Raw genomic sequence first — 25,282 nt, forward strand, 5'->3', positions numbered from 1 at the left:
CCCCTCCCGGGCAGCGAGGGAGCGGCAGGGATGAAGAGACCCTGCCCGCACACGGGATGACCCCCGCTGTCACCTCTATGTGCGTTACCCGCTTCAAGGGCACCTTTCTTGCCACAGCGAAGCCTGAGTTTACTCCAGCCAGCAGCTGGTGTCCTGCATCGGCCCCAGCTGTCCCCTCCCAAGCGCTCGGGCGCTGCAGACGGGCTGGCGGGGCTCCAGGCACGACGGCCCTGCAGCCCATCTCCATCAAAACGCAACTCGAATAGTTTAAATACCCTAAATGGCTGGGCTTTGCTAACCTGGGCTTTTGACAGAGCTGGATGAGAGAGCAAGACATCATCAGCTCCACCAGTAGATCAGCAAATCCCTGTAACCTCTGGCAGGGATTTGCTGATAAGTCACTGGTGCCAAAGCAATGTGCAACATCCACAGACTCAGCACTTGAATCAAAAGCTCTAAATCCAGGCCTAAGGCTTCTCAAGCTCTTACCAGGAGTCTGGTGCAGATGCAAACTACCATATGAGCATAAAATGAGAAGAGTTAGTACATTTAAGCCCCATGATTGTATTATAAAGGAGAGACTTTATGCATAAAGCCCTGAGCACGGTGTGTCAGGACTGAGGATATGGTTCCCATCTGCTCTGGACAGAGCTGTGCCCTGCTCCTGCTGCATCTCAGTCATCAGGAAGAAGAGGAAATCCAAAGGAGCTCAGGAACTCCAGGGGACACCATGGTGTCAGTGGCTGACACTGGTGGGATCCCTTTATCAGCCTGTGGCTTCAGCAAAGGGGAAGTGGTCCCTTGGTGAAAAGCAATTATGCCTGCATAGCTGAGAGGGCAACTGGCCTGAAATCTCTCAGCTGGAAATGCTTGTTTGCCAGAGCAGAGCATACACAGGGTGTGCTCCTCATGCTCATTTAACAGCGTGGAGGTAATTTCCAGATTTCTGTAAGCATGCATGACCCTCTCTGCCTGCCATAAGCTTCTCTTTGGTCTATATAGACAGGTTCACACAGAGCCCTCCACTGCTGCCTGCTCAGTTCTGGTCTCTGCACCTACGCTCTCATCAGGCCGCACGAACACCCTGCGCCGCACAGCCGCGGTGCAGCGCCTGCCCAGCCAGGCTGCCAGGCACCACTGGCCTTGCACCACCGTCTCTTCAGCAAGCCTGCCAAACACAGCTTTACTGCTACCAGCATCTGTTAAAGGAGACCAAAAGCTTTCGCTGCATTCTGACAGGTAGCTGGGATGAGTAACCAGGCCACACAAAGTGCCACAGTACCCAGGCTGCCTTCCCCTTCCCCAGGAGGTAAAGATCTGGCTTCCCTGCAACCACAATCATGTTCCTTCCCTTGCAGCCCAGCTCTAGCTACTGCAGCCTATGCAGAACAACAGAGAGCTGTCTCAGGACTTACACTCCAAACATTCCTCACTGCTGGTAAACAGGGAGTGTCCATAGATACCACTGCAGCATTGGGAAAGCCGTGTCTCTGTCAACACTGGGACCTGGATTTACCTAACATGCAAGAATGTGGACACCACAGCACAGCTCACTACAGATGTGGAGCATCAACACTGCCATCTCCAAAATGAACACTTCCATCACCCCTCACCACCCAAAAAAAGTTCCACAAAAACAACTCTGTTCAGCAGCCTACATTTTACCTAGCTATGTAATTTACTCCAGTGATAGACAATTTTTTTGCTTAACAACTATTTTCCAATAATAGTACTTTCCAGTGCAAAGACCTTACATAATTAGCCCCATGAACTCGAGAGAACTAGCCTGCTGCTTTTGTGTTTTCACAAGTACATCAGAAAAAGAAGCAGCAGCAGCAAAGACGTCATGCATACAGTGCACACTGACAGCAGCGGCCAACATCAACCCAGTGTGGCCAATCTTGCAGGTCAGCAGACAGAAGAATTTTGCTGTCCTGCAGAAACAAGGCTGCAGATGTAGGATTATGCTTAAATGAGATGCTTTCCAGCACAGAAAGTGAGGCTGCACTTCATGACTGGTTAAATAGAAGGAGTAAAGAGTTGGAATTCTCCCCTCCCTGCCTCTCCATCACAAGCACTGTGTGTCTGCATAATGTTGTGATAGAGAAGAGAGAAGATAACTCAAACTTCTCAGGTAGGAACTACTGATGATAGCTCCCAGTGTCACACAGCAATGGGAGTAGGGGGAGGCAGCTGTGGCACACAGCTGTGCCAGGTGAACTGGTGGGGTGATCTTATGCCAGAAAAATGCCACATCGTGGACTCCTTTAGGTCCTTCCCTTAGGCACCATTAATTAATTTGAACACAAAAGCTTGCAAAGCAATGCACATTTCTTTCTCTAACTTAAACAGGCAGCAAAAGGCTTTGGAGACCCTTTTCTCTCGGCTTCTGTCTCTGCCTGGAAGAAAATGTACATATTCCTTTCTTGAGAGTCCTTTGAAAAGGCTTTTAAGTTAGGCAAGCAGCTTTTTACTGCTACTGGGTGTTGCACCTTCTTTGCTTCTGTTCGACTCTTTGAGCAGACGATCACATTCAGAAATAGAAAATATTCACACCAAGAGTTACAGTGGATTCAGTGAGCCTCGAGTGCCTACAGATGTTGGTAAGAGCTTCTCTAGTTCATAGGTATAAGCTTTGGTGAGCCTGGACTTTATTTATTGGAAAAATAGTCATTGCTAAAATGTCAGATGCCACAGACTGACAAAGTCCTAAACCTGCAACAAGCTTTGTCTTAGGCCTTCCTAATTTCTGCAGGCTTTATGGACTGCAGAAGCCAATCCTGGATGATAAAAGTAAAGCTGGATGTTCTCTAATGATTCACAATTGATTGGGAAGTTATAGTCACGTACATTTCCAGGGAAACAAACAAATCCTGACAGCTCCAATTAAGAGAAACAAACCACTGTCTAAAGAACAGCAGGGAGAGAAGAAAGTGTAACATTCTGACTTCCTCTGAAAAAAACCACTTTTTTACTGCAGAAAGAAGCCCTTTCACTGGCACCGAGTACAAGAAATGAAGCAGAAGGGTGGTCATTCACACTGAGTCTAACCAGCCTTGGTGTACTTTTTCAGCCCCTGAAGAGCTGCTGCCAGGCACACGGAGCCACGGGCAACTTCAGGTACATTGCCCTGTGCAAACCAAGGCGCTCAGGCTGACGCAGCCTCCGCCTGGGGATGTTGCAGGAGACCTGCTGTGCAGGTTTTTTTCCACTTGATAGTAGGTGTATAAGGGGAAGAGAAAACTTTAAAAGCCTAATCTAAATTCAGCTGCAGGAGGTAGCTTTTAATTGCACTTTGGATCAATAGAGAAGCAATCTAACACTTGCTTTTGGTTACTAGGCAGGGGTTTGTACTTTTCCAGACAATTTTCTCCTGCTTTTCATGTTTCCTTTTGCTTCTTTGCTCACATAATCTGGATTTTCCACAATTTAAGTGCAGAACAAAGCATTGAAAACACTAGAGAACACATTGCATTATGCATCTCTGCCATGTACCTTTTCAGCAGCAACAGGATGTTCAGTAAGTAGCCCCAACATTTAAGCAGTTAAAAGTACTAAAAAGTATTTAAAATAGCAGTTCAAATCCACTGTATTGAAGTGATAGGTTTACACAAGTACTTAAAGGGTGTCAAAGAGCATTGTATTTTATGTCCCAGTTGTATAAAACTATAAAGCTCCATCCAGAAATCTTCTATCGAGGATGTGTTATTGTAGCCCTCTTGTGTTCAGTTCTACTAACAGCTATCAGACCTACAGTCCCCTTCCTTATGATCCCGTAAATCAAGGCTCTGCATGTTTTAACCACACTGCCATTCAGTTCTTTGCCCTCTTCACTTCTCCTCAGTTTCTTTCATGTTTTTCCTTTTTCCATCTTGGTTATAAAATCACATCCAGAGCACACTTCTGAACCAGTAGAGTGCTCAGTTGGTATATTCACACTGAAAAACATAGGAACTACTGTTTGGAGTAAGAGGCCTAAAATATCCCTCATTGCCTGTAAACATATTCCCAGCATTTTTTCTCCATAAAAGGACTGCAATGAACACAATTTACAGCCTAGTTTCTCTGTTTTAGACAGCGCCTATGAGAGCAAGTTTTAAATTGAGTGTCCCACAGACACCCCTTAGACATATGCAATGTTTCTCTACCCTTACTGAAATCACCCTGACAATCTCCAAAACCTCTAAGCACTATTGACAGTCCTGTTGATCCCAGACCTTCCCTACCACCAATCACCAAGACTAAAAACTCACCACTGCACAGTCAGGGTAGTAAGAGGTAGTGGCTTTTACCGTATTCTTTTCCAGCTTGCAAAGGCTGTAGCAAACAGAAGAGCAAGTTATGGCTGCATTGCTATGGGTGCTTAATGGGATGGAGTCTTGTGACTGAGGGTGAGGTAATGGGTTGCTTCCTAGAAGACACTCACCTTCCATGTCTGCTGCCTCAGTCATCCTTAGTTCAGCCACTGTGAGACCTGGCTCACTCTTTAGATCAGGAGGCTCGATCAGTTCAGTTGGGCTTCAAAAGCTGCTGTCACCCATCTCAAGGAGACAAGCTCCAACTGGGATGTGCTGTAGAGGAAAAAACCTGGAGAAGGAGCCAAAAACTAAGAGAGAAAGAAGGAGAAATAAGTAAGGACAGAGAAAATACAAAGCACAGTACTAGAACAGAAAAACAGCAATGGCATAGCAACAACATCATCAAGGAATATGAGGAGGTAGTGCCCACTTTTGATCACCAACACAAGGGGGTGTTGGACTCGATGATCTTTAGAGGTCCCTTCCAACCCCTATGGTTCTATGATTCAATTCATGAAAACATAACAGTTTTTACAGATACATACATATAGAATTTGAGAGCAGCTAAAACCGTAAGGAAAACAGGCTTCAGAAAGGAAAAACTAGATATAGACAGTGAAAGTCATGGTATTGTCTGTTTGAAAGACAGCTATAGTAGTAAAGCTAGAAGGAAATCAAATCCTTTTCTGTGTCTTTCCCAGAGGAGAAAAGCATGTACCTCCATAACATTTGTTATTGCAAGCCAATTTCCTGAAGAACAGGGTAATATAAAGCATTTCAAAAGAAAAATGGAAAGACCACATCTAAAAATACAGATGAGAAATCATACAGTCGACCTGTATTTCTACATAAATTTATCTTGGTTTTGAGCTGGATAAATGCTAAGAGATACTTAAACCTTTGGGTGTCTAATGGAAAGCATGATTCATAGTACCAGGTCCTTTGTAAACAAAATTGACAGGACTTACTTAGTAATTCAGTTGTCACAGCTAGATGTAAGGCAATCCATGATATCTTTGTGACAAAAAAGCAGTTTAGGAATGAACATATCAAATACTCTGCAGACAAGCCAGTGAATCCCACCCAAATTACCTCAACTACTTTTTGTCAGCACTAATTATATAGTAAAACTGGTAAGAGACCCTGGGTACACAGCTGAGGGGTACACAGCTGAGTTGGCACAGTTAGTTATGGCAACTCTGAGCTGCCTGTATGTTGGGGGAAAAAGGCTCATGCTATAGCGTTTCTAATTACCTCATTTATTTCAGTTTAGTTTATAAACTATTTTAAATTCAATTTTATGAAAATTAAATTGTATAGATTTTATAAGATATTATTGATACTCCCTTTGCTGAAGTGATAACATGAGCACTGTCTTGTAATCTGTTCAACTACTGGCTTTTACAGGGTTTAGTAGGACCACAGTACAGCTACCTAGAGGCCATGCCCTAACTTCCTCCAAATGGGCAAAAAAACTATGTGGGATCATTTGGAAGCAGCCACGTAAGAAATCATTGAGAAGGCTTGCCTTATAGCCCTGAGAAAAGAAGAGACAGCCTTCAAAAGCCACATTGCAACTCACTGAAAGATGGTTAGTTGCTGACAGTATTTTTTTTAAATTTAAGTGGCAGAAATTAATCATTTAACATAGAGTTTGATCATGATAATTCACTGTTAGCCAGCACTGAGGACTTTGTCTACAGAGACAAAAAGCACAGGCTACTCAGCCATCCTTCCGAGGTGGTAAGAGTTTGTGAAACCCTTTCAGATTCCTTCTGTTGCTCCTGAATACCCTGAGGCACAGTGAGCTACACTCCATGTTAACAGGCTGCCATTCAGGCATCCCAAGTGTTACAAAGCCAGATAGGTAAGTATATATATACACACACCAGCTTGCACCCGTCCTTTCTTTGTGAGGAAGTATCATGAGACTTGTGCAGCTGCAGTCTGAGTTCTTGGTATATATAATATTGTAGACTCTGCTCATCTCATCCAGTATAAATTAGAATTTCTCTAATACCTCAGACATGTCCAAGGGATCTCAGGGAAGGGGTCGATCCTCTGATACTTTGTACTGTAAAAACCTCTGCAGACTTCTGAAGGGGAACCTGATGAACCAGAGGTCTATACAAGCTGGCAAGCAGGACACAGGACAGGGTCCCTAGCTCGGATCACGCAGCAGTTCTGTCTCTCAGCTCACCGATTTGTTACAGGCCTTTAACCCCACTGCTGCAGCTCATGCAGCTCCAACACAACACATCTGAATAGCTCTTCCTCCAACCTAGGATTTGGATACAGGCCGTGTAAAGGAGGAACCAGAGCAAACAATGGCAGTTGTGCATTCACAGAATGGAAGAAAAGATGGAGCATCCAAATAGACTAAGTGAGTACCAAGAAATATTTTATTGTACACGTAATCAAAGTTTAAAAAACAGACAAGAAGGAGCAACGGACAGAATTATCTAGCATCTCTTAACTATGCAGGGTACAGAAATACAACTAGTAAAGAATTAGCACATATTAGTACCCTTTGCTCCCCTTCCCTGCCCCAGAGAAGGAGGTTAGACAGGTGAGATTAGTAATGCTTCAAACCAAGCCTTCTCAGTAACTGCACACTTGAGCTGACACACTTGAAGTATGTTCAGATTCATTAGAGTATGTGCATTCAAAATGGTTGTTTATAAACAAAAACCCTATCATTTTAGTGGTTTGTAGCATTACTCACTCAACACCAAGAGTATACTTATATGACTAATAATTTAGCAGCTGTAACTGTCTTGTTATATCTGAACTGGCACTATCTTTAAGTATAACAATTATAGAAAATAGATTCCTTAGGTTTAACAATATGTAGTAGAGAATATATTATCTAGTGGCAAAACCGTAAGGTGAGGAGGCAGAGGAGATATTCACAGGGAAGGGAGGGAGCTGCATGCTGAGCAAGGGGCATGTTGACTCATCAGAACTAAAAAAGCTGAAGCTCGGGAAGGCTGGCTGCAAAGGAGTTACACCTCAGTATCACTGGTGTAAGTTTCAGAACATCTGGTTTGAAAAATATGCTATCCATCCCACATCTACATCAATCTCCCAGCTGAACTCATGACTCTAGATCCTCCTCACCTACCACAGCAGGATCTTAAAACTGTTCTAGCAATGTAACTGATGTTCAGCCTCACATGCTGCGAGGAAGAAGGATCCCATTCTCTTCCAGAGCCAGATACGAAGAAGTCTGGAAGTGAATGCAGGACATTATCAGGGCTTATTCTCCCCTTCAGCCCTCAGTTTGCTTCCGAATTCACAAAGGTGAAGGCCTTCAGAGCAGAGAGCTGCAACTTTTCTCCAGTACAAGCTGATTTTCTCTCAATAGCTTAGAAATAAGCCATCACAAAAAACCAGTAAGCTATACAGCATGTAGCAAGGGATGAATCATATCAGTGTGACAAGTGCTAAATCCAGAATTGAAGGCAAGACGAGTTCTGGGATTCTCACAAAAGAGGGGTTTTTTCATCCTGCAGTGGTCCAGTAAGTCTAGCAAATTAAAAGACGCTTCACAAAACTTCCAGAGAAGGCCCAAGGAAAGGTAGATCCAAAATAACAGTAATTAACATATCCTGGACTCTAATGCCCTTTGGACACTATCAGCTTTTTGGCTTAAAATGCAAGTGAATCATGATATATTAACAATACCATGATATTCATCTATTTCAGCCTACAGCATGGTCCAGTGCAGATTATTAGTGTCAAGGTACACACCCATGACTTGAATTCACTAACACTCATAGCACCACTTGACTGTTGCTGTAAATAAAGACAGTCTAACCCCTAAGTTCTCTGCCAGAAAGAGCCTATTATGTTTGATAGTTGTGCAACACCACCTATTCCAGGCCAGCTGACCTACCCTCATTTTTTGTCCTCACACATATGCATCTGTTTTCAGAAAAATCTGAACAGCTCCAAGCTTAAACTCTGTGACATACCACCTTAGCTATCAAAGCCTCCAAATATGCTTTCCTTACAAAGTTCTAATATAGGAAATTCACACAACTGGCAGACCAATGTATTGACAATACCTCACTAGTTATTTCCCAAACTGCACAGTTGTAGAAGTCTCCCAGCTCTTCTTCATACTTCTCAGCTTTGAAACAAGAAAGGATCAATATAGGTATCTCAGGATTAAAAAACCTAGATACAGGGGAAAAAATAGCTGTTCTGTATCTCAGTAATTATTGCTCAGTATTTAATCTGTTTTAAGCAACACCAAGGCAATGCTTGAATTTATGCTCACTTAATCAGAGACAGCTTCCCTATCACTAAAGAAACATCAGCCTTTCCACAGGAAAAAGTCTCTAAAATTTGGCTGGCCTTTTTTTCTTAGCCATTACATTTAACAAGGCAGACTTTCTTAGCTTGCCATTCTAACAGTATTACAGAGTTCCCAAAGTATATGGCCCACACCTACAGCCTGTCTTTAAAGTAGAGGAGCTGGGCTGCACATTTTCATAAGAACTACAGAAGTTTATTAGCTATGCTAAAACACTACTTAAAGAGCCTAGAATTGGTCAAAGACTCATCAGCTACCTAGACAGAACAAAACAGCTGTCCCACAAAAGTGATTTCACTAATAACTGAACTTGAAGACAAACACTACAAGAAAGCCAATAAAGGAAATCTTGTGTGATCAAAGGTTCTCTTACTATCTCATCTGAAATAAGCTACCTGCACTTCAAAGTACCTCCCTCTTCCATAGGAATAACCAACATATCTTTTGGAGGCAGTTCAGATAGTGACTGTTCAAAAGTATTTCTACTTTGTGGAAGAGAGAATAAGTTATTTTACTATTTGCACAAATTGAAGTTACTGCACTCATTTAACTCTGATGTTTTAGCTATAAGGTATCTGTACAAGATATATCAGCAGAGATAGCACATGGGTAACACTACATATGTAAACCAAGAAACAACAGGTTCTTCCATCAAGGTGTGATATTGCAGGTAAGCCATTTTACGTTAGTCCCAGAGGCTGCAAAACTGCACTTCTGCACCATGGGAATTCCTGGTGAGCCCAACAGAAAAGGTGACTGTCCATCCTGGAACAGCAGCAGGAGAAGAATCAAGCAGCCAGTGTTTGCAGTAATATTCTTAATAAGGATTCCATTCATTCGGTGCATATTGCTGTACATAAGGTGCATAAACCTGTCAGGCATGAGATCAGCGAGAAGAGAAGCCAGTTGCAAGGCTGCAACCAACTACTGGCGTCATGTCCCAGATCTGGAAGAAAATATTGTGGAGAATTACATAGCAATATTGTAATACCTAAGGGCTATTTCTCTAGGGAGCATAGAAGCAAATATAAAGACATGCCTGGACACAAAGGAATAAATCCTATTTAAACTAAATTTGAGTAAAATGTCATAAGGAGCTACACCAGCCTTACTAACCAAAACAAGCCAAACACAAGCCAAACACAGGCCCCACAAGCCAAACACAGGGCTCAAGATAGTCTTCTAGAAGTCTTCTGTAGGTCTGTTTTTAAAAGTGCTATGCAGTTTGTTACTAACATGCTTACAGAAAAACAGGGACAGACTGGAACAATCTCAGCTCTGACATGCACAGCAGATATATAGCTTAAGCACAGCAAGACCCTACATCAGTCTGATTTCCACATTAGTTTCTCGTAACCAGGGTTTTAGTGGCAATGCTCCAAGGAGCCAGGCAGCTCAGAGTAAAGGGAACCTGCATGTTTCACCATGCCTAAGGCCACCAGCAGATTCTCCTACTGCTGCTGTCTGCTTTGTTTTTCCCAAGGACACCAACAGTAACCAGTCCTGACAGCTAGACTCCATCCAGTGGAGTTACAGGTCCTCATTCTGCTGCAGGAAGAACAGTCTACTACAAATACAATTCTTGCTGGCCACAACAGTTAGCTTTGTAGCAACAGTTGTCAGAAAGAAATAAGTATATACAAACATTAATTCTCTATTAAATATCTCTAATAAATGCAGGAAAGAAGTACATTAATACCTTCACAATCCGGTCACTCCCACAAGTCACCATTAGCCCTCTGGAGATGTCCATGGACATATGTGAAATGTTGTGTTTTCCTTCATGAAAGGTTGCCAAGGAAGTACGGCTGCACAAGAACAATTGGAATGAAAGCCAGCCATCTGATGAAGCTTGATGGCATCATTACAGCAGTGCAAAATAAACTTACAAGAAAATTAAGTTGCTCAAGTATTAATAAATCAGTCCTGAGAACTGCAGTGCCATATTAAAGGGGGCAGAATTAAATTAGCAAGTCGTGCTAAGGCATTGCTCGTGTAGTTATACAGGTGTGACATTTTCTGGCCTTCTGCAGCCTGACTGTTAATAACACCAGAGCAGAAGTGTGACACTGCATTACTGAAAAATCTTGGTTATAAAGTCAAGCTCAGCAACATTTTTTCCTGCTGGCTATAGTAAATCAACTAGGGCACAGCACCTCACTTTTAAAAAAACCAACAAGCAACAAAACCAGACACAAAACACCCACCGCAAAAAAAAAAAAAAAAATCAACCAAACCAAAAAAACCAACAACGAGAAAACAAAAAACTCCAACCACTGCCAAAATTGGCATCTGATTTATTTTGGTCCTTTAGCACTCCAGGTGTTCAAGGAGGTGACAAGATATAGAGCAATAAAGTGCCATTCATATTGGGATAAGAAGGGGGTTCCTTCATTGCTAAGAAGAATTTAACGAGGCAGCAAACAATGTTTCCCCAGCAATTCGCTTGCAGGGTGCAAAAAATACTTCCATAGAAACAGTTTTCATTAAGCGTACATGAACTAATTGCACATACATCCTGGGTGCTGTGATGTATTACAAGGCAGCCATTTCCCACTTTTAAGTGCAATCAACACACTGTACCTAAACAGAAATCTTGATACAATCATGTTTCAACTCTAGATCTGTGCTCATGGAAAATAAGACAAAGTGGATAAAACAAGTTGTAATATCAAATCTGATTCAAATCAGCTTGCAGAGCCAGTTGAGGAATCTCTGCTATTCTATTGCTTTGAGTGCTCAAGTCAAAGGTGGCCTATGAGCAGAGAGTCAGCTTGGCATGCTTGTGTAGCACCATGTGTGCACATGGAGCACAAGTGTTTCTGCACCTCAGAAAGTAAAGTATTACTTTAATTTCTTATTCCTTAATACTCACTCTTCATCCTTGATTGACTCAAAACAGGAATCGCAGACACGGACCTGGAACTCAAATCCCATGATGGGGTAGCTCGACCGTTTGGTACTGCACTTGCCACACACTGCTTGCCCACATTTTCTGCAGTGATGCTTCATGAATGAAGAAGAAAAAAGACAAATAAAAAGATCCCACTATATTGTGCCACTTGACCATCCTACCAAGTGAACAACAACAACAAAGCTTCTGTTCTGCAACCTGTTAGGAAATCTCCTGTTACTTCCACAAAAGACCACAGACTCTGGACTTCTGAATAGTTTTATGGACCATTAATGGGTTTACCTCCGTATTTTCCCTGTCCAAACTTTTCTTTTGCAAGCTCCTTCTGGGAAGGACAAAAACAGGGTTGAACAAATAACCAAGGGAACAACAGTCTAAGAAAGCCATAAACAGATTAGTGTCTTGGTGCGGTCCTGTCCCTCCAAAAAGAAAGCTGTTTGGAAAGCTTTCACATTTTAGACCAGTAAGAGCAGGGTGATCACTGCTTCACTGAGCTGGGTACCCTATAACACCTTAGGCTGCAATTTGCTCAGTTATGGGACATTGTGTGCCACTTCACACAACACTTAAGGATTAGCTGTCCACAGCTTGTGCGCAGAAATCAGGAAACCCAACAGAGCACTGCCAGCACAGCTGCTCTGCCCTGTGATAGAAGCTGAATGCAAGACTAGAATAGAATAGAATTTGGAAATTTCTTAGCATTGCCTAGAAACAGTGACCTGTCAATAAACCCTCACTTCAAAGCAGCAAAATACCAACAGTTTAAAAGTTCTAACAGCTTTAGTGGTTTTCTGCTTGTATTCTGCTTAAGTATATCCAAGCACTTAAATCAGCGATCTCACCTGTCTCAGCCCTAATGTCTTTGTGTCCCACATTTGCTTTATATTCCAGAAGAAAGGTTGTTCACACTTCTGACAGGAATCACTTTCTAACCACTGAGGAGCCTACAAAAGAGCAAAAGATGCAAACAAGCAGAATTATTTTTCTTGATACGGCAGCCAAAGAAGTTTGCTTTAAGAACGCAAAGCAAAGTTTACTTAGAAAGATGCCCTGTCTCAACTCTGGACATTACAACAATAGATTGCCTGGTTACAGTACATAGGAAATTTGGTACCAAAAAATCCAAATCCAAGACTACAGTTACTTGTTACCCACACAGCTCTTATAGTTTTTAAGCCCAAAGCAGTATGTTATGTTACTGTCTTAATAAGAAAACTAATTAAAACATCTAAGTTATTAAACATGCTGCAGGCATTCAAAGACTGCTTCTCTGGTTGCCTAGATGATTTTTAAGGGCTAGTGTAATCTAAGCTGTAGAAGCTACGAGGCAGTCAACCCCTCTAGGGGGTAGATAGAGTTGAGAAGTAAATTCTGGACATAAATATCTTTTCTGCTTCCCTAGAATTGCAGTTTGAAATAATTAAGAACTGATCTGCATTTTCTTTCTGCCCACATCTTCATTAAGCATCTCTTCTCCACCCACATGTTTTTTCCTGCCATAAATGAACTAGGCCAAATGAAAACAGTCAGAGCTTTCACACATTTCAACACTCTCAGATACTTTAACTGAGCATCCTTGTAAGGGACAGACAGAGGCACAACATTTTTAGTATATAGACTTGAATTAGAACATCCTATACAACTTTATACATCTGATGGGGGAGTCTCCCTGAAACCTGGTAAGAGAAAATTGGAATGAAGCAGCTTTTCTTCTCAATTCACTTCCATCCATTGCTGATAGTAATAAAACACTAATATTGTCAGTTGCATCACCATCTCACCATGAATATTTATTAATACCAGATGCCCAGTTCCTGCATCTTCAACCTTGATTGCATCCCCTTCCTTCCCCCATTACTAATACTGTAAAGGATAGGAACAAGTCCAGCGTGGGGGGTGCGGAGGAGAATAGAGGAAATTAGTCACCTCTTAACCAAGTGAGATGTTTCCTATTACTTCTTTCAGTTACTTACAACAGTACTTTTCACCTAATAGCATTTTAGAGAAGACAATCCACTTCCTGGTCCCCCTGACAGAAAACCAGGATATCTTCATAAAACCATAAAGCTTGGAAGGGGCCTTAAAGATCATCAAGTTCCGGCCCCCCTGCCATGAACAGAGAACCCCACCACTAGATCAGACTGCACAAAACCTCATCCAACCTGGCCTTAAAAACCTCCAGGTACAGGGCACCAACAACCTCCCTGGGCAACCCATTCCAGTTCCTCACCACCCTTATAGTGAAGAATTTCTTCCTAATATCTAACCTAAATCTCCCCTCTCAGTTTAAAACCATTACCCCTTGTCCTATCACTATCTTCTCTGATGAAAAGGCCTTCCCTAGCTTTTCTGTAGGCCCCTTCAAGTATTGGAAGGCCACTATAAGGTCTCCCTGGAGCCTTGTCTTCTCTAGAGTGAACAGCCCCAACTCTCTCAGCCTGTCTTCATAGCAGAGGTGCTCCAGGCCAGACTGAATCTCTGCATTCTGAACAGCATCTCGAAAACAGCATCTCACTTCTTTATGGGCTTAGACGTGAGTTGAGAATTTATTTCAAGACTGTTGAAGCCCAGGCCACTGGTTTCTCCACTGTAAAAGCTTGCCAGCAGCAATGGCTGTAGACACTGCAGTGAATGGCATCTCACTGAGATGTGATCTTACCTCTTCTCGGCTGATATCCATGTTCCAAACAGCAATTCCCCCATCAGCTGAACAAGACACCAGCTGCCGTGTCAGCTGGAGGTAACAGATAGCCTGCACCTTGTCACTGCAAACAAAGCAGATACTATTTACCCAAAGGTATTTAACCAAAGTTTTGTTTCCCAGTAAACCCAAATTTATCCTTGTAGAGCTACCTAGGAAGCCAAAACTGATTTCCAAACACTTTACTAAGTCTACTAAGTAGAGCTATGAAGATGAGCAAACAGATGCTGTCACCTAAACACTACCCTAGCATCAGGATGTTGCCTAGAACAGCGTTCCTACAGGCTTGACCAGAATACCAGAGGTACAGTTGCATGTTGACATCTGCTGGCAGGAAGCACTGCCCGTGAGCTGAGTGTCAAGTGGCTCAGAGTGTGTGTGCAAATACTCTGCTATGTCAACAAGGACAGTCAGTTATCAAAAACATAGACAACTGGAAAAATAAAGAGAAGTATTTGTTTCAAGATACAACCAGGGAGCAGATAGAGCTTCCAGTTCTGCTAATAAATCACAATAAGTCTGTAGTTGCAAAGCAAAGCATGTGTTCACCAACAAAACAGTTTAATCATAAATGAAGTCATGGCAAAATAAAAGTATACCCTAAGAAACTAAACAAAGGATCTCAACGCTATGAGACTGCTTTGCAACATCTAAGTTAAAGAAGCCATTCTCCTCCTCAGAACTTACTTTCCCATTCAATATGAAGTTTGATGAAGTTGGAGAGAAACTAACTGTTGTAAGTCTTCACTAGGACACATGATGCAGCAGTAACAGTCACTGAATTCAGTTACTTTTTTTTGTAACCAGTACTCTATTATTAGTTCTTTAGCCATAAAACTACATCCTCAAGATTTAACAAGAGTTCTAGGGCTAAGGCTATCAGTCTTGATCAAAGGTGGATGGAAGGCATCTATGGAATTAGACAAGAGGAGAATGCACTATACAAATACATCTTTGAACATAAACAAGATCTCTACTACCACTGCATTTCTCAGTGGAATGCATCTGCAGTGGTGAACTGCCTGTCAGATTGAGTTAAGGCCCTAGATTTAAAAATGGTAGCTAGTGTTGTGTCTCTGCAATAATAAGGAGTTTATTAAATACAAACAAGTAACTACTTAATCCACAGTCCAGTGGAGACGTGACATGCTTTTCTGAAGCTGAGAGACTATCCCTGTAATTTAGCCTATCAGTTTATCACTTCACTGCAAGAAAGAGACAGAGAACAGGAATATATTGAAGCTGCTTCTACATGGGCACACAAATATCCTTACAGATCAAGTTTCTAGCCCCACCCTCACAGACAATTCAGTGAAGAATTTACAATACAGAAGCATGCAGCTTTTACAAAAAGTCCAAGCAAGATGATCTAGGATTTTTACCCACCTCTTTCTCTAGCCTACTTTTATGTAATGTCCTGTTTTCATTGTTCAGAAGTTAACATCATTAACATGAGGGGGGGAAGATTTATCAGTAATGCTTTCCAAGAACCAATTATCCTTCCTCCCCCTTAAAGACCTCAGAGTTTTGCAAAAAGTTACTTTCTTCATTATTCAAAAAGATTTAAATGTTTTGTCACGCTATTTAGTCTTTCTAAATAAAGGGACTCTGTGTTCATTACAGAACATGTAGGAAAAATAAGAAACTGTTACATACTGATGTCCCTGGAGTAGCAGTGTTCGTCCCTTCCTTCCACCAATATCCCACATGATAATGCTGTTATCAGAGGCACCTGAGAAAAGCAGTCGTTGAACAGGATCCCACCACAGGGAAGTAATACTTCCTAGGAAAGAACATTCAGCAGTCAGATCTAAGGGAGCCACTCCCCAACACAAGGATGCTCTTCTGGGTCATTAAGGTGAAACCTGAGGCATTTGAGCAGAGACTAGTGCAAAAGCATTCAGAGATAAAGGAGGCTCTAGGGATAAGGTAATTATTTTTCTCTTAACTGAAGCAATCTGACATTCTGCTTGAAAGAAGAGGCATTTATTATTAAAAAAAAATCACAGCTTGCCTCAAAATCATTCAAAACCAGCTTTATCATGTTACAGTCATCTGTAAATCAGGAGTCTACTCAGCTTTAACAAAGTCTGCTCTGTGCTTACAGATATCAAACAAGGCAGCCTTTTCCAGTGTCTCAGAGACTCATGATCCAGTAAATCATCCCCACCTAGTCAGCTGATTTGAAAGTTGCCAGTACCACATGGGAAGAGACATTAAGTCTTATTTGTCTCAGCATATTATTAAATTACACATTCTTCTGTGATTTGCATTCTTGCCTTACTCATTACAGCCAACAGTGGCTCCATATCATGTTACAGACTATTTGGTTCTTCATTTAAGGACTTCAGCTGTACTACACAGCATAAGACATTTGTCTTTGACAAGATGGTTTGGAGTCTAAAAAGCTCTCTAGATTTCTTGCACGTAACTTACATTTCAGCTAAACATAAGAAACTCAAGTAAAGTCTTAAAGACTGATCAAAACAGCAAAGTCTGCATTGGGAAGAAGTAAGTGCCTTTTTTTCAATCTAGACTAGAGGTAGCTAAAGCTGCTTTAGGTATTATGATGGTGATACGAGGTCTCCAGAAAAAAAAAATTTAAAAGTAAAACATTTTCATATTTTCTTTTCAATGTTAAGGAGTCTAATGTTTTTAAAGGTGGCCATCTAGTGGGTAACTTGCGTTTAACTGAATCCATACATATACCTTTATTTTTCACATATAATAAAAATACTTGTTAGTATTTTTACAGCTGAGATTTCCCCTCAGGAGGAATGTGTCTGTTCTTTAAAAGACAGCCATATGCACAGCTTTGAACAGCTTTTGATAACTGCTACCTTGCACTAGTTGTTTACCGAGTATCTATCCTTAAGAGGTAGATAAACAACTAGACATCCCACCCCAATTTACAAAGAGGTTCTATAATCTGGGTCAAGTAGAATTAAGAGGAAATGTTATGTTACCTTCATGCCCTTTGAGTGTTGTGATAACTGAGCATGTATTCTGCTCAAGCTTCAGGAGGGTGATCTGTCCAGAATAATCACCCACAAACGCATGCCGAGTTTCGTGATCATATCTAAACACCAGTCAAGGAGAAGCTTAATTTACTCTTAAGAGAATTTTATTAGACTGAAACAGATAGTGCAGCTCTCAGCTACAAAGTCTACACATATTGGAAAAGAACATTTTAATCCACTAGAGAAATATTTACAAAGCTACTTTTAAAGGGGTCAGACACCATAATAGCTAAACCTTTTATCTTTCCTCCTCACACTTCCCTACATGTGCAAGTTGGACAGTATGGAAAATAAGCGAGAAAAGTTGTAGAAAACCACTGGAGAAGCCATGAGATAATCCATCCCCCAGTTTAAGGCAAGCAAAGTAGATTTACCCCATTTCTAGCAAATATTTATAGAATACATTCATGATCTTCTTCCACAAGAGACGCCAGAACTCCAGGCTGCTTGTTGTGCTGCAGAGGTACCATCAGGAGCAGCTCACTGGACACTGGGTGGCATTTAGTTTTTCTTAGTATCTGCTCCTATATGCTCTTAGTTTTCTAGCATGTTATACTAGGTGATGCCCTCAGGACAGGAAAACTAAGATACAAGGATGTTGACCATCCACAGCCAATGTTCTAGCTACTGTAAGAGTGAGACCATCTAATTTCTTGTTCTGTTCTCTGCACATTCAAGTTCACTAATGCAGGTTCTTGAGCACAGTATGGAAGACAACTGTGTTTCAGCAAGCACTGACATAAAACCAGGAGCACATCCTAACAGGGGATCTATTATTAAAACATTAGAGTGTTTGGCAAAAGCATGATACATAGTACCTGTTCTAGCATTCAGTATTTGTCATTATGTAACTACTATCTGCAGAAACCAAAGCATAGCAAGCTACATGGAACTAGATCATTTGTCACCTTTAGAAGACTTCTACTATTCAAGTTACAAGCAAGAGCCAAAAACAGACCATAAGCTAATACCACAACCCAAGAGTTGTGTATAACCTCCCCCATTCCCCTGGTGTCACACAAAACCACAGCCAGCAATGTAGCCTGTCCTATGCAACAAAAAACACTTAACTTTTAAAAGTCCCTGTATGAAAAAGTCCATCTCCATAGGTGAAAAAGCAGAGGTTTTGCCAACTGATGACATTCTGGAATCTCTTAAGCATTCAGAATCCTGAGAGAAACAATTCAATTTCAACAAATGCACTAAGACCATGAACATGTGATCATTCCTTCATCTGGGAAGTTCAGGCTGGCATTATCCCCACTAATCCAGTAAAGAATAGGCACTCTGCTTTGATTTTCAGAAGCTTAGATACAGGATCATTAACAAATAACTCTTAAGGAACCTTCAGACAGGGAGACCAAGCACTTAGTACACACACCAGAAAGCTCATTTTTCCAAACAGGGGTCCAAAGGCAGGATCAATTACAATGCACTTTCAAATGCCATGGCCTTCAGTGGAAATTTATTTTTATCTTGATAGAAAAGGCCATTTTCTCCTATTTGCACACTGGCATCTGTTGAATAAAGTGACTTGCCTAGGATGTATTCAGGCCAGAGCACTAGTCACTTCCACGAGATGCTACAAACATCTCAAATTAGGAACGAACCACACTGCAATTTCTGTAAATCAAGGTCACAACATCCCCTTCCACTAACAACAACTAACAGAAATAAAGGTATTCAATATCTAATCAGAATAAGGGTTTGCAGAGCTCCAAGTGATTTAATTTTAGCTTTTCATGGAAAAGGAGGGAACAAATTGAGCTAAAGGAACAAAGTACTCTTCCAGTTTCAGGGTAGCAATAATTTTTAAAAGGATACTGTAGACATGAAGCCCAAGAGGTGAAGTAGTGTCTCCCCAACATACTCCCACTCCTGGTGCACATCCAGCTGACACACTTATCATGACCAGTGCTGATAACCCACTCTGATGTCAGGCAGAAAATAATAGCAGACACTCGATTCTGATGAGCTGTGGGAAGAAAAAAATTCTGCCTAGATTTTCCCAAAAAACAAAGTAATGTGTTTTTGTGTTCTAATTCAGAGAGACACAGGCTGAAGATGACATCCAAGCAATGCCCAGGGAGACTTTTTTACCATCATATTATACTTGCCTCTAGGCTGAATTAAAAGGTTAGCATTGTTTGGTTTGGTATTTGCCTTACAAATAGCTTACAGGAACCAAACACAGCAGTCAGCTAATTTAAGCCCTTCTCCCACAGAGAGAGAAGCTGAGCTCAGCCCAGATGCCCAAGATCCTCTGGTTAAAGAGCAGGCAAACCCTAAGCATCCTCTAGTTAAGCCAGGACTTCTGGGGACTAAAGTAACACATCTAAACCCCTTAATTGCTTTCTTTAGGTGCCTCTTTTCCTGACTGCAGGGGAGCCACACTCAGATTCATGTTTTTAAGCACCTGAAAGAATATCTAGTTCACAACGTTCAAACCACTACCTGTGAGAGCAACCAAATCCCACTCAGCTTTGTTTAGAATGCTGCCACTAAGCAAGAAGTTACATGAGCATTACAAGGAAGTCCCTCTTGCACCCCAAGATTCAAGTATTTCCCTTGACTGAGCTGTCAAGTCTTCCTTAGGATAAACAGAGCAGAGGGGTTGCTGCTTTAAAAACAAGGTATTTTTCTCCTAGGCAAGAAAATTGCTTCCGACAGTGTCAGGGAGTCATAAGACAAACTGCACTTTGTTTCACTACAGAATCTCCAGCCTTTAGAGATCTCCTTCAGGCCTTTCACATTAATTTTCCAATTTTAACCAGAAATTGAGTTTTGTATTTCCTCTAAGAATGTCCACACAAATATTGATATTAGCATCTCTGTAAGTACTAGAATAATCCCTCTTCCCCTGTACCAGAAAAGTAAGATCTTTTTCATCTCTACTACTTTCCTAAGATGACAGAGAAGTCCAGGACTCCTATCTCAAGCTAGAAATAACTAAGGCAAATGATTACAGAAGGGAAGTACAGAAATACCCAAATGCACCTTTAGAACACTCTTACCCTAACATTCATGCAGTATAACTACTCCACTGGAAGAGCAACATCTGAACTCACTAGTCTTAGGCCATTACACTCACAGTCTGATGATGTACTGAACTTAATGACTGCAACTCAGACTCAGCTGACTGAGAATTATTCAATAACCAAAGATTTGAGATGTTTCCTCTTCACACGTTAGTGTAAACACTGGTTAACAGCTTACCTGGATAGGTCTTCACAAAGTTCATCTTATTAAAGTCCTCTGAAATATGAAACTCCTAAAAGCAAAGTGGAACTGTTAGAAAAGATACCACAGTGATATAAGCAATACTGACACCCAAAACAGAGCAATAACCTCACAAGCCAAAATTTGCATAGCAGCAATGTGTCTCTCAAAAACTTGCAGTTTCTCAGGCTGAAGCAGAGCACAGCAATTGCAAATTAGGGTTATTAGTGAACTACAGTTTTCAACAGGAAGCATAATTTCAGAACTGAGTTTGCTGAAGGGAGATTATAGGAAGACAACTCCTTTGTCCCCATCAGGAACAAAAAAACCCTATCTTGTAGTATTTAGGGTTTAAGTATGTGAGCCTTCATAATGGACAGATTTAAGTGAAAGTCTACTCTATTTGATCCATTAGGCTTACTCACATTTTTAAAGTTTCAGCTTACAATTTCAAGTAGTTATTACTAGAATCACTGCTCTCTGTAGCTCTGCATAGGCTATTCACAGTAGAATCACTATGACACTCATGCTGTACTCTGGTTCCTTTAAGGACAGTTATTATTTCAACCTTATTTTCATAGAAACAGGAAACCATTAAAGCATCTGAGAGTCACAAGATTCCCCTCCTTTGCTGAGAAAATAGACAAAGAATACTGATCAACTTTCTGTTCTGCCATATGTATCTGCTCTCCAGGAGAGGGACAGCAATTACAGCAAGGGTATCAAAAGACAGAAGGAAGACTTCCTAGGAAAAAACTAAACCAACTCTGCATTTTGTAATTTCAGATCTAGTGTTAAAATTTCCACATCACAGAAAGATGGGCAGCAAGAAAATCTGAAGACAAGTGTATGGCAAGATTCAGGCAGCAGATCAATACTTCTGGTCAGTAACTGCAGTTCACAACCCCTGTTCCTGCACTGCCAAGGCATTCTGCCCAGCTTAATGTACTCTTCAAAATAATTCCTTGATGAAGTGCAATTGTTTGGGTCCATTGTCACACTAATGACCTAATGACTTCTTGAGGCCAGCTGGCTCACATCTAGCCAGAACCACCCTTTTTTATTTGCAGTCCTCCAATGTACACCTCAGGTGAACTGCCAAGGAGTTCAGCCATTTAGTAGTAGCTGCACTCCAAAAAGAAGGGAAAGAAAACAAATCAGCTGCCAGCAACACCTGATACTCACAGACAATCTAAGCAATTCTAATCTACATTCTGAAGAAAAGTCACAGCAACTTACCATGATAGCTCCATTATCCTGGCCTACAAATATTCGTCTGCTATCATGATGATAAGCCATGGCTGAACATGGTGCTGTCAAAAAAAGAAAGCACATTGCAATTATTGAAACAGAGGTATTAGGATACGCGTAACTTTTAATAAAACCCATTATTTCACTCACAACAAAAACCATTTAAATAGCTTTATAGAAATTAGTCTGCACAGATAATGTCTGTTGATAAGAGAGTTAAACTCCCATATGTGGAGCTAAGGAAAGGCACACAATACAGGAACTCACATATACTGCTGGGAACCATATGCAAACATGATTTCCTGGCACAAGGTACAACTCAGTAAAAGGAATTTTACACAGGCTGAAAGCCTAGCTACCAGCATTTGGATGTCAACTTCATAGGGACTTGTGTCTCAACATCTGTAACTTTTAGGAGTCTCATGTTTTCGAGATTATATATTACCTCTTTCAGTAGAAAACTTCTAAATGCCTACTATTCTTTTTTAAATTAAAAGCTAAAATAGATGTGAAATCCAATGACAATAAAATTACAATAAAGTGTCTTAATTAAAATTTTGCCAAAAAATTTCAATGAAGAAATTCATTCAACTTCCAAATTACAAGGATGAGGAGGATATAGTAATCTAAGCTAAAACCTTTTTCTCCAAGACCCTCAGAAAATGTGGTCTTGAAGGTGCTTTTAGAAATTTAAAGTCAGACAGGACAGCCCAAAATAGTACAGTGTTCATACCGCATAAGGACAAGTCCACCCCTTGGAACTACCTACAGGCACACTTTACTTTGCATAAACCTGTTCAGAGCACAATGTGAATAGTCGATTTAGAAAATGGATAAATTGCTGTAATTTAGACCAACTATTAGGAGAAAAAGGCTACAGCTGGCATTCCTCATCTAGATCCTAGGCTACTCAGCCTGCAGCTGAAAAGACACAGAACATCAAGCAATCCAATTCTTTGGTCTTCACTTAACATTTGTAAACAAATTACTGCAGAAATTGTCACTTCAGACTATCCGTTGTTCGTATGACATTTTACTTTGTTCTTGTAGTCCCTCTTTCTATATGTGGTATGCTTCTAGGTAGCAACTCTGCACTAAAAAGCTACAGCAAAGCACCCAGGCTGAGTGATGTTTTAATATCAAAAAAAGCACACTGACACTCAAGATACACTCAACATCGAAGCAGCTACTCCGTATTGATTTCTCAATAATCTGAATGCTGAAAAAAAAATAATAAATGCATAACTTGGAAAGCAGAAAATATTCTTCTGTCTGAACTTTCAACTAGTGGTTTAAAAAACTCACCTGTTCATCAGACAAGTAATTTGCAAGCATTTGAGGTATCTACAGCTGCAGATCCACACAGTGACTTACCTGGTGAAGGATCTGATTCTGACAGAATGCTGCCCACCACACAGCTAGTTTCAAACTGACATCTAAGCTATAGTTGCTGCAAAGTTCCCAAATTCAAGATGATGAAGCAAATCCAGCACTTGGGGAAACAGGAAGGAAGCATTCCCACATACAGCACCGGTACAAACCCCATCAAGTGCATGGCCATCACTTACATCACTTACATTTCCAGCATCGTACTTACATGACATGGTGTGATAGATGCTGGGCCAGTACTGCCCACTGTCTCTCTTCAGCCATACTCGTATTGTTCTGTGTCACAGGAAGAGAGGGGAGAAAGACAGTTTTAAGTAAGTGTATCATCCCTTGCCTCTGAACCAGTTCATTACTCATATATCAGCTCAAATCCTCTTAACTTTTGTGCTACTCAAACATAATAGCTAGAGAAACAACATAATAGAAATAAGAGTATTCTAATTTAACAAGAAAAACAGCACTAAGAATAGTCACCCCCGGACTCTGAAGGGTTTTCTTCAAACTATTTATCCATTGTGTGAAAATGTATAATGTGTCTAAATGTGTGACTTCCACAAGTGTGACATGGAAATGCTATTTCAGCTCACCTGTGAAACTGCTACACATTACATCCCTTTAATTTTTTCTCCTTGGCTCTGGCTGATCTATGTAAAATTCAAGTTGCAGGAACTTTCCAGCTTTGGCAGCTTGTTTTATAGCAGATTAGCACCACAAATCATTGCCTCACGGAAGTCTGAACTTGTGCATTTTTACAACTTCTCTGTGCAACTCATCCCTCAACAAGCCAGATACTGAATATTAGCAACAGAAGCACCTCATCCTGTAGACCAGCACATTGACATCTCCATCTCCAAATACTGGCATATGGATCCATACAGGATATGGTACCTAGTTGTATATCATTCCCTCTAAGACAAACCTCTACACCCTCATGCATGAATGCAAAGGACAAGCAGCTTTAGTAGCAGTTACTCTGCACTGCTCCTCTGGTTTGAATACAAACAGGATTGACTAGCCAGTCAAATGGGACTTGAAATAAGTTGACAAGACAACTTAGACAGCATGCTAAAGCTCTTTTATAAAAAAAGAATTGCTTTTAATTTTTAATCTTCCAGAATCAGGGCTTGGAAGGAAAGAAAAAAACAGTCTTAAAAAAAATAAATGAGCATTACATCACTCATGAATGTCAAATCCTGGGAGGAGGGATACAAGAATCAGCAAGGAAGTGGAAAGTTATTTCCAACTAAAAACATTCCTACAACAGGCACATTTGAAGGGAAGCTACATCAAGATGTTAAGAGGACACATGTAGACAGTGCTAAGGTTATTTTAAGACTGCTTGAAATTTCCTCTCCAAACCATTGTTTTCCTTCTTGGTACTGTTTAAATCCAACTTCCTCATTCCTAAATGGAAGCCAAAATAATCTGTAAATATGTGTACCTGGAAACATAACTTCACTGAGATGTCTTGTGCCATTTACTTTTAGCTAAAAAAAAATTTTAAAAAATGGGCCTGATATTTATATTTTTTTAGAAAAACAATACGGGATAGATTTTCCTATAGGATTGCCAGTAGGACTTTAACAAAAAAAAACACAGGAAGGGATTGGTATCTTAACATCAGGACTAGAACTATTCAGGTTGAAGATATAAATGTAGCATTCTAATTTTATAATCTATGTAAGGGCTTTTTTTAAAAGACCACTCAAAAATAAAGCAGAAAACACCCATTACTTTCCTTTTCTAAAACTAGAAATCTGCTGAGCACAGACTGCCTCAAAACAATAATTTTCAGCTTTTGAATTAAGTTGCTTTTTATACCAGTTCAGTGGCAAGTGCAGGACAATGGTGAGATCAGGCCCAGGCTGCATGGATTAATGACAAGGAGGTCCTGCTTGACCAACTTGATCTCCTTCTATGATCAGATGACCCACCCAGTGGATGAGGGAAAGGCTGTGGATGTTGTCTACCTGGATTTTAGTAAGGCCTTTGACACTTACAGCGTTCTCCTTGAGAAACTTGTGGCCCATGGCATAGACAGGTCAACTCTTTCATGAATTAAGACCTGGCTAGGTGGCCAGGCCCAAAGAGTTGTGATAAAGAGTTAAATCCAGCTGGCAGCCAGTCACAAGTGGTGTCCCCCAGGGCTCAGTATTTGGGCCCGTTTAA

General features: G+C 40.9%; 2 protein-coding genes across 2 annotated transcripts in view; both read right to left on the minus strand.

Moving 5' to 3' along the window:
• The window catches only part of AP1S3 (adaptor-related protein complex 1, sigma 3 subunit), a 22,041-nt gene extending 17,590 nt beyond the window's left edge, over positions 1 to 4,451 (minus strand). Inside the window, 3 exon segments of the mRNA XM_010001656.1 lie at positions 89 to 316; positions 1,056 to 1,199; positions 4,427 to 4,451. Of these exon segments, the coding sequence (XP_009999958.1) occupies positions 89 to 316; positions 1,056 to 1,199; positions 4,427 to 4,451 (397 nt within the window).
• A 4,655-nt stretch (positions 4,452 to 9,106) lies between these two features.
• On the minus strand, positions 9,107 to 25,143 carry WDFY1 (WD repeat and FYVE domain containing 1). The gene is made up of 13 exons (XM_010001657.1): positions 25,114 to 25,143; positions 24,070 to 24,124; positions 23,322 to 23,393; positions 21,713 to 21,786; positions 20,471 to 20,525; positions 19,079 to 19,229; positions 17,201 to 17,313; positions 15,891 to 16,017; positions 14,193 to 14,298; positions 12,376 to 12,477; positions 11,495 to 11,625; positions 10,319 to 10,427; positions 9,107 to 9,565 (listed from the first exon to the last, which is right to left on the minus strand). Exons 1-13 carry the CDS (start codon positions 25,141 to 25,143, stop codon positions 9,506 to 9,508), a joined length of 1,185 nt encoding a protein of 394 aa, XP_009999959.1. The 3' UTR covers positions 9,107 to 9,505.
• Positions 25,144 to 25,282: the final 139 nt, after the last annotated feature.

This window comes from Chaetura pelagica, unplaced genomic scaffold, assembly GCF_000747805.2.
Source record: "Chaetura pelagica isolate M959 unplaced genomic scaffold, ChaPel_1.0 scaffold207, whole genome shotgun sequence".
Classification (NCBI taxonomy): domain Eukaryota; kingdom Metazoa; phylum Chordata; class Aves; order Apodiformes; family Apodidae; genus Chaetura; species Chaetura pelagica.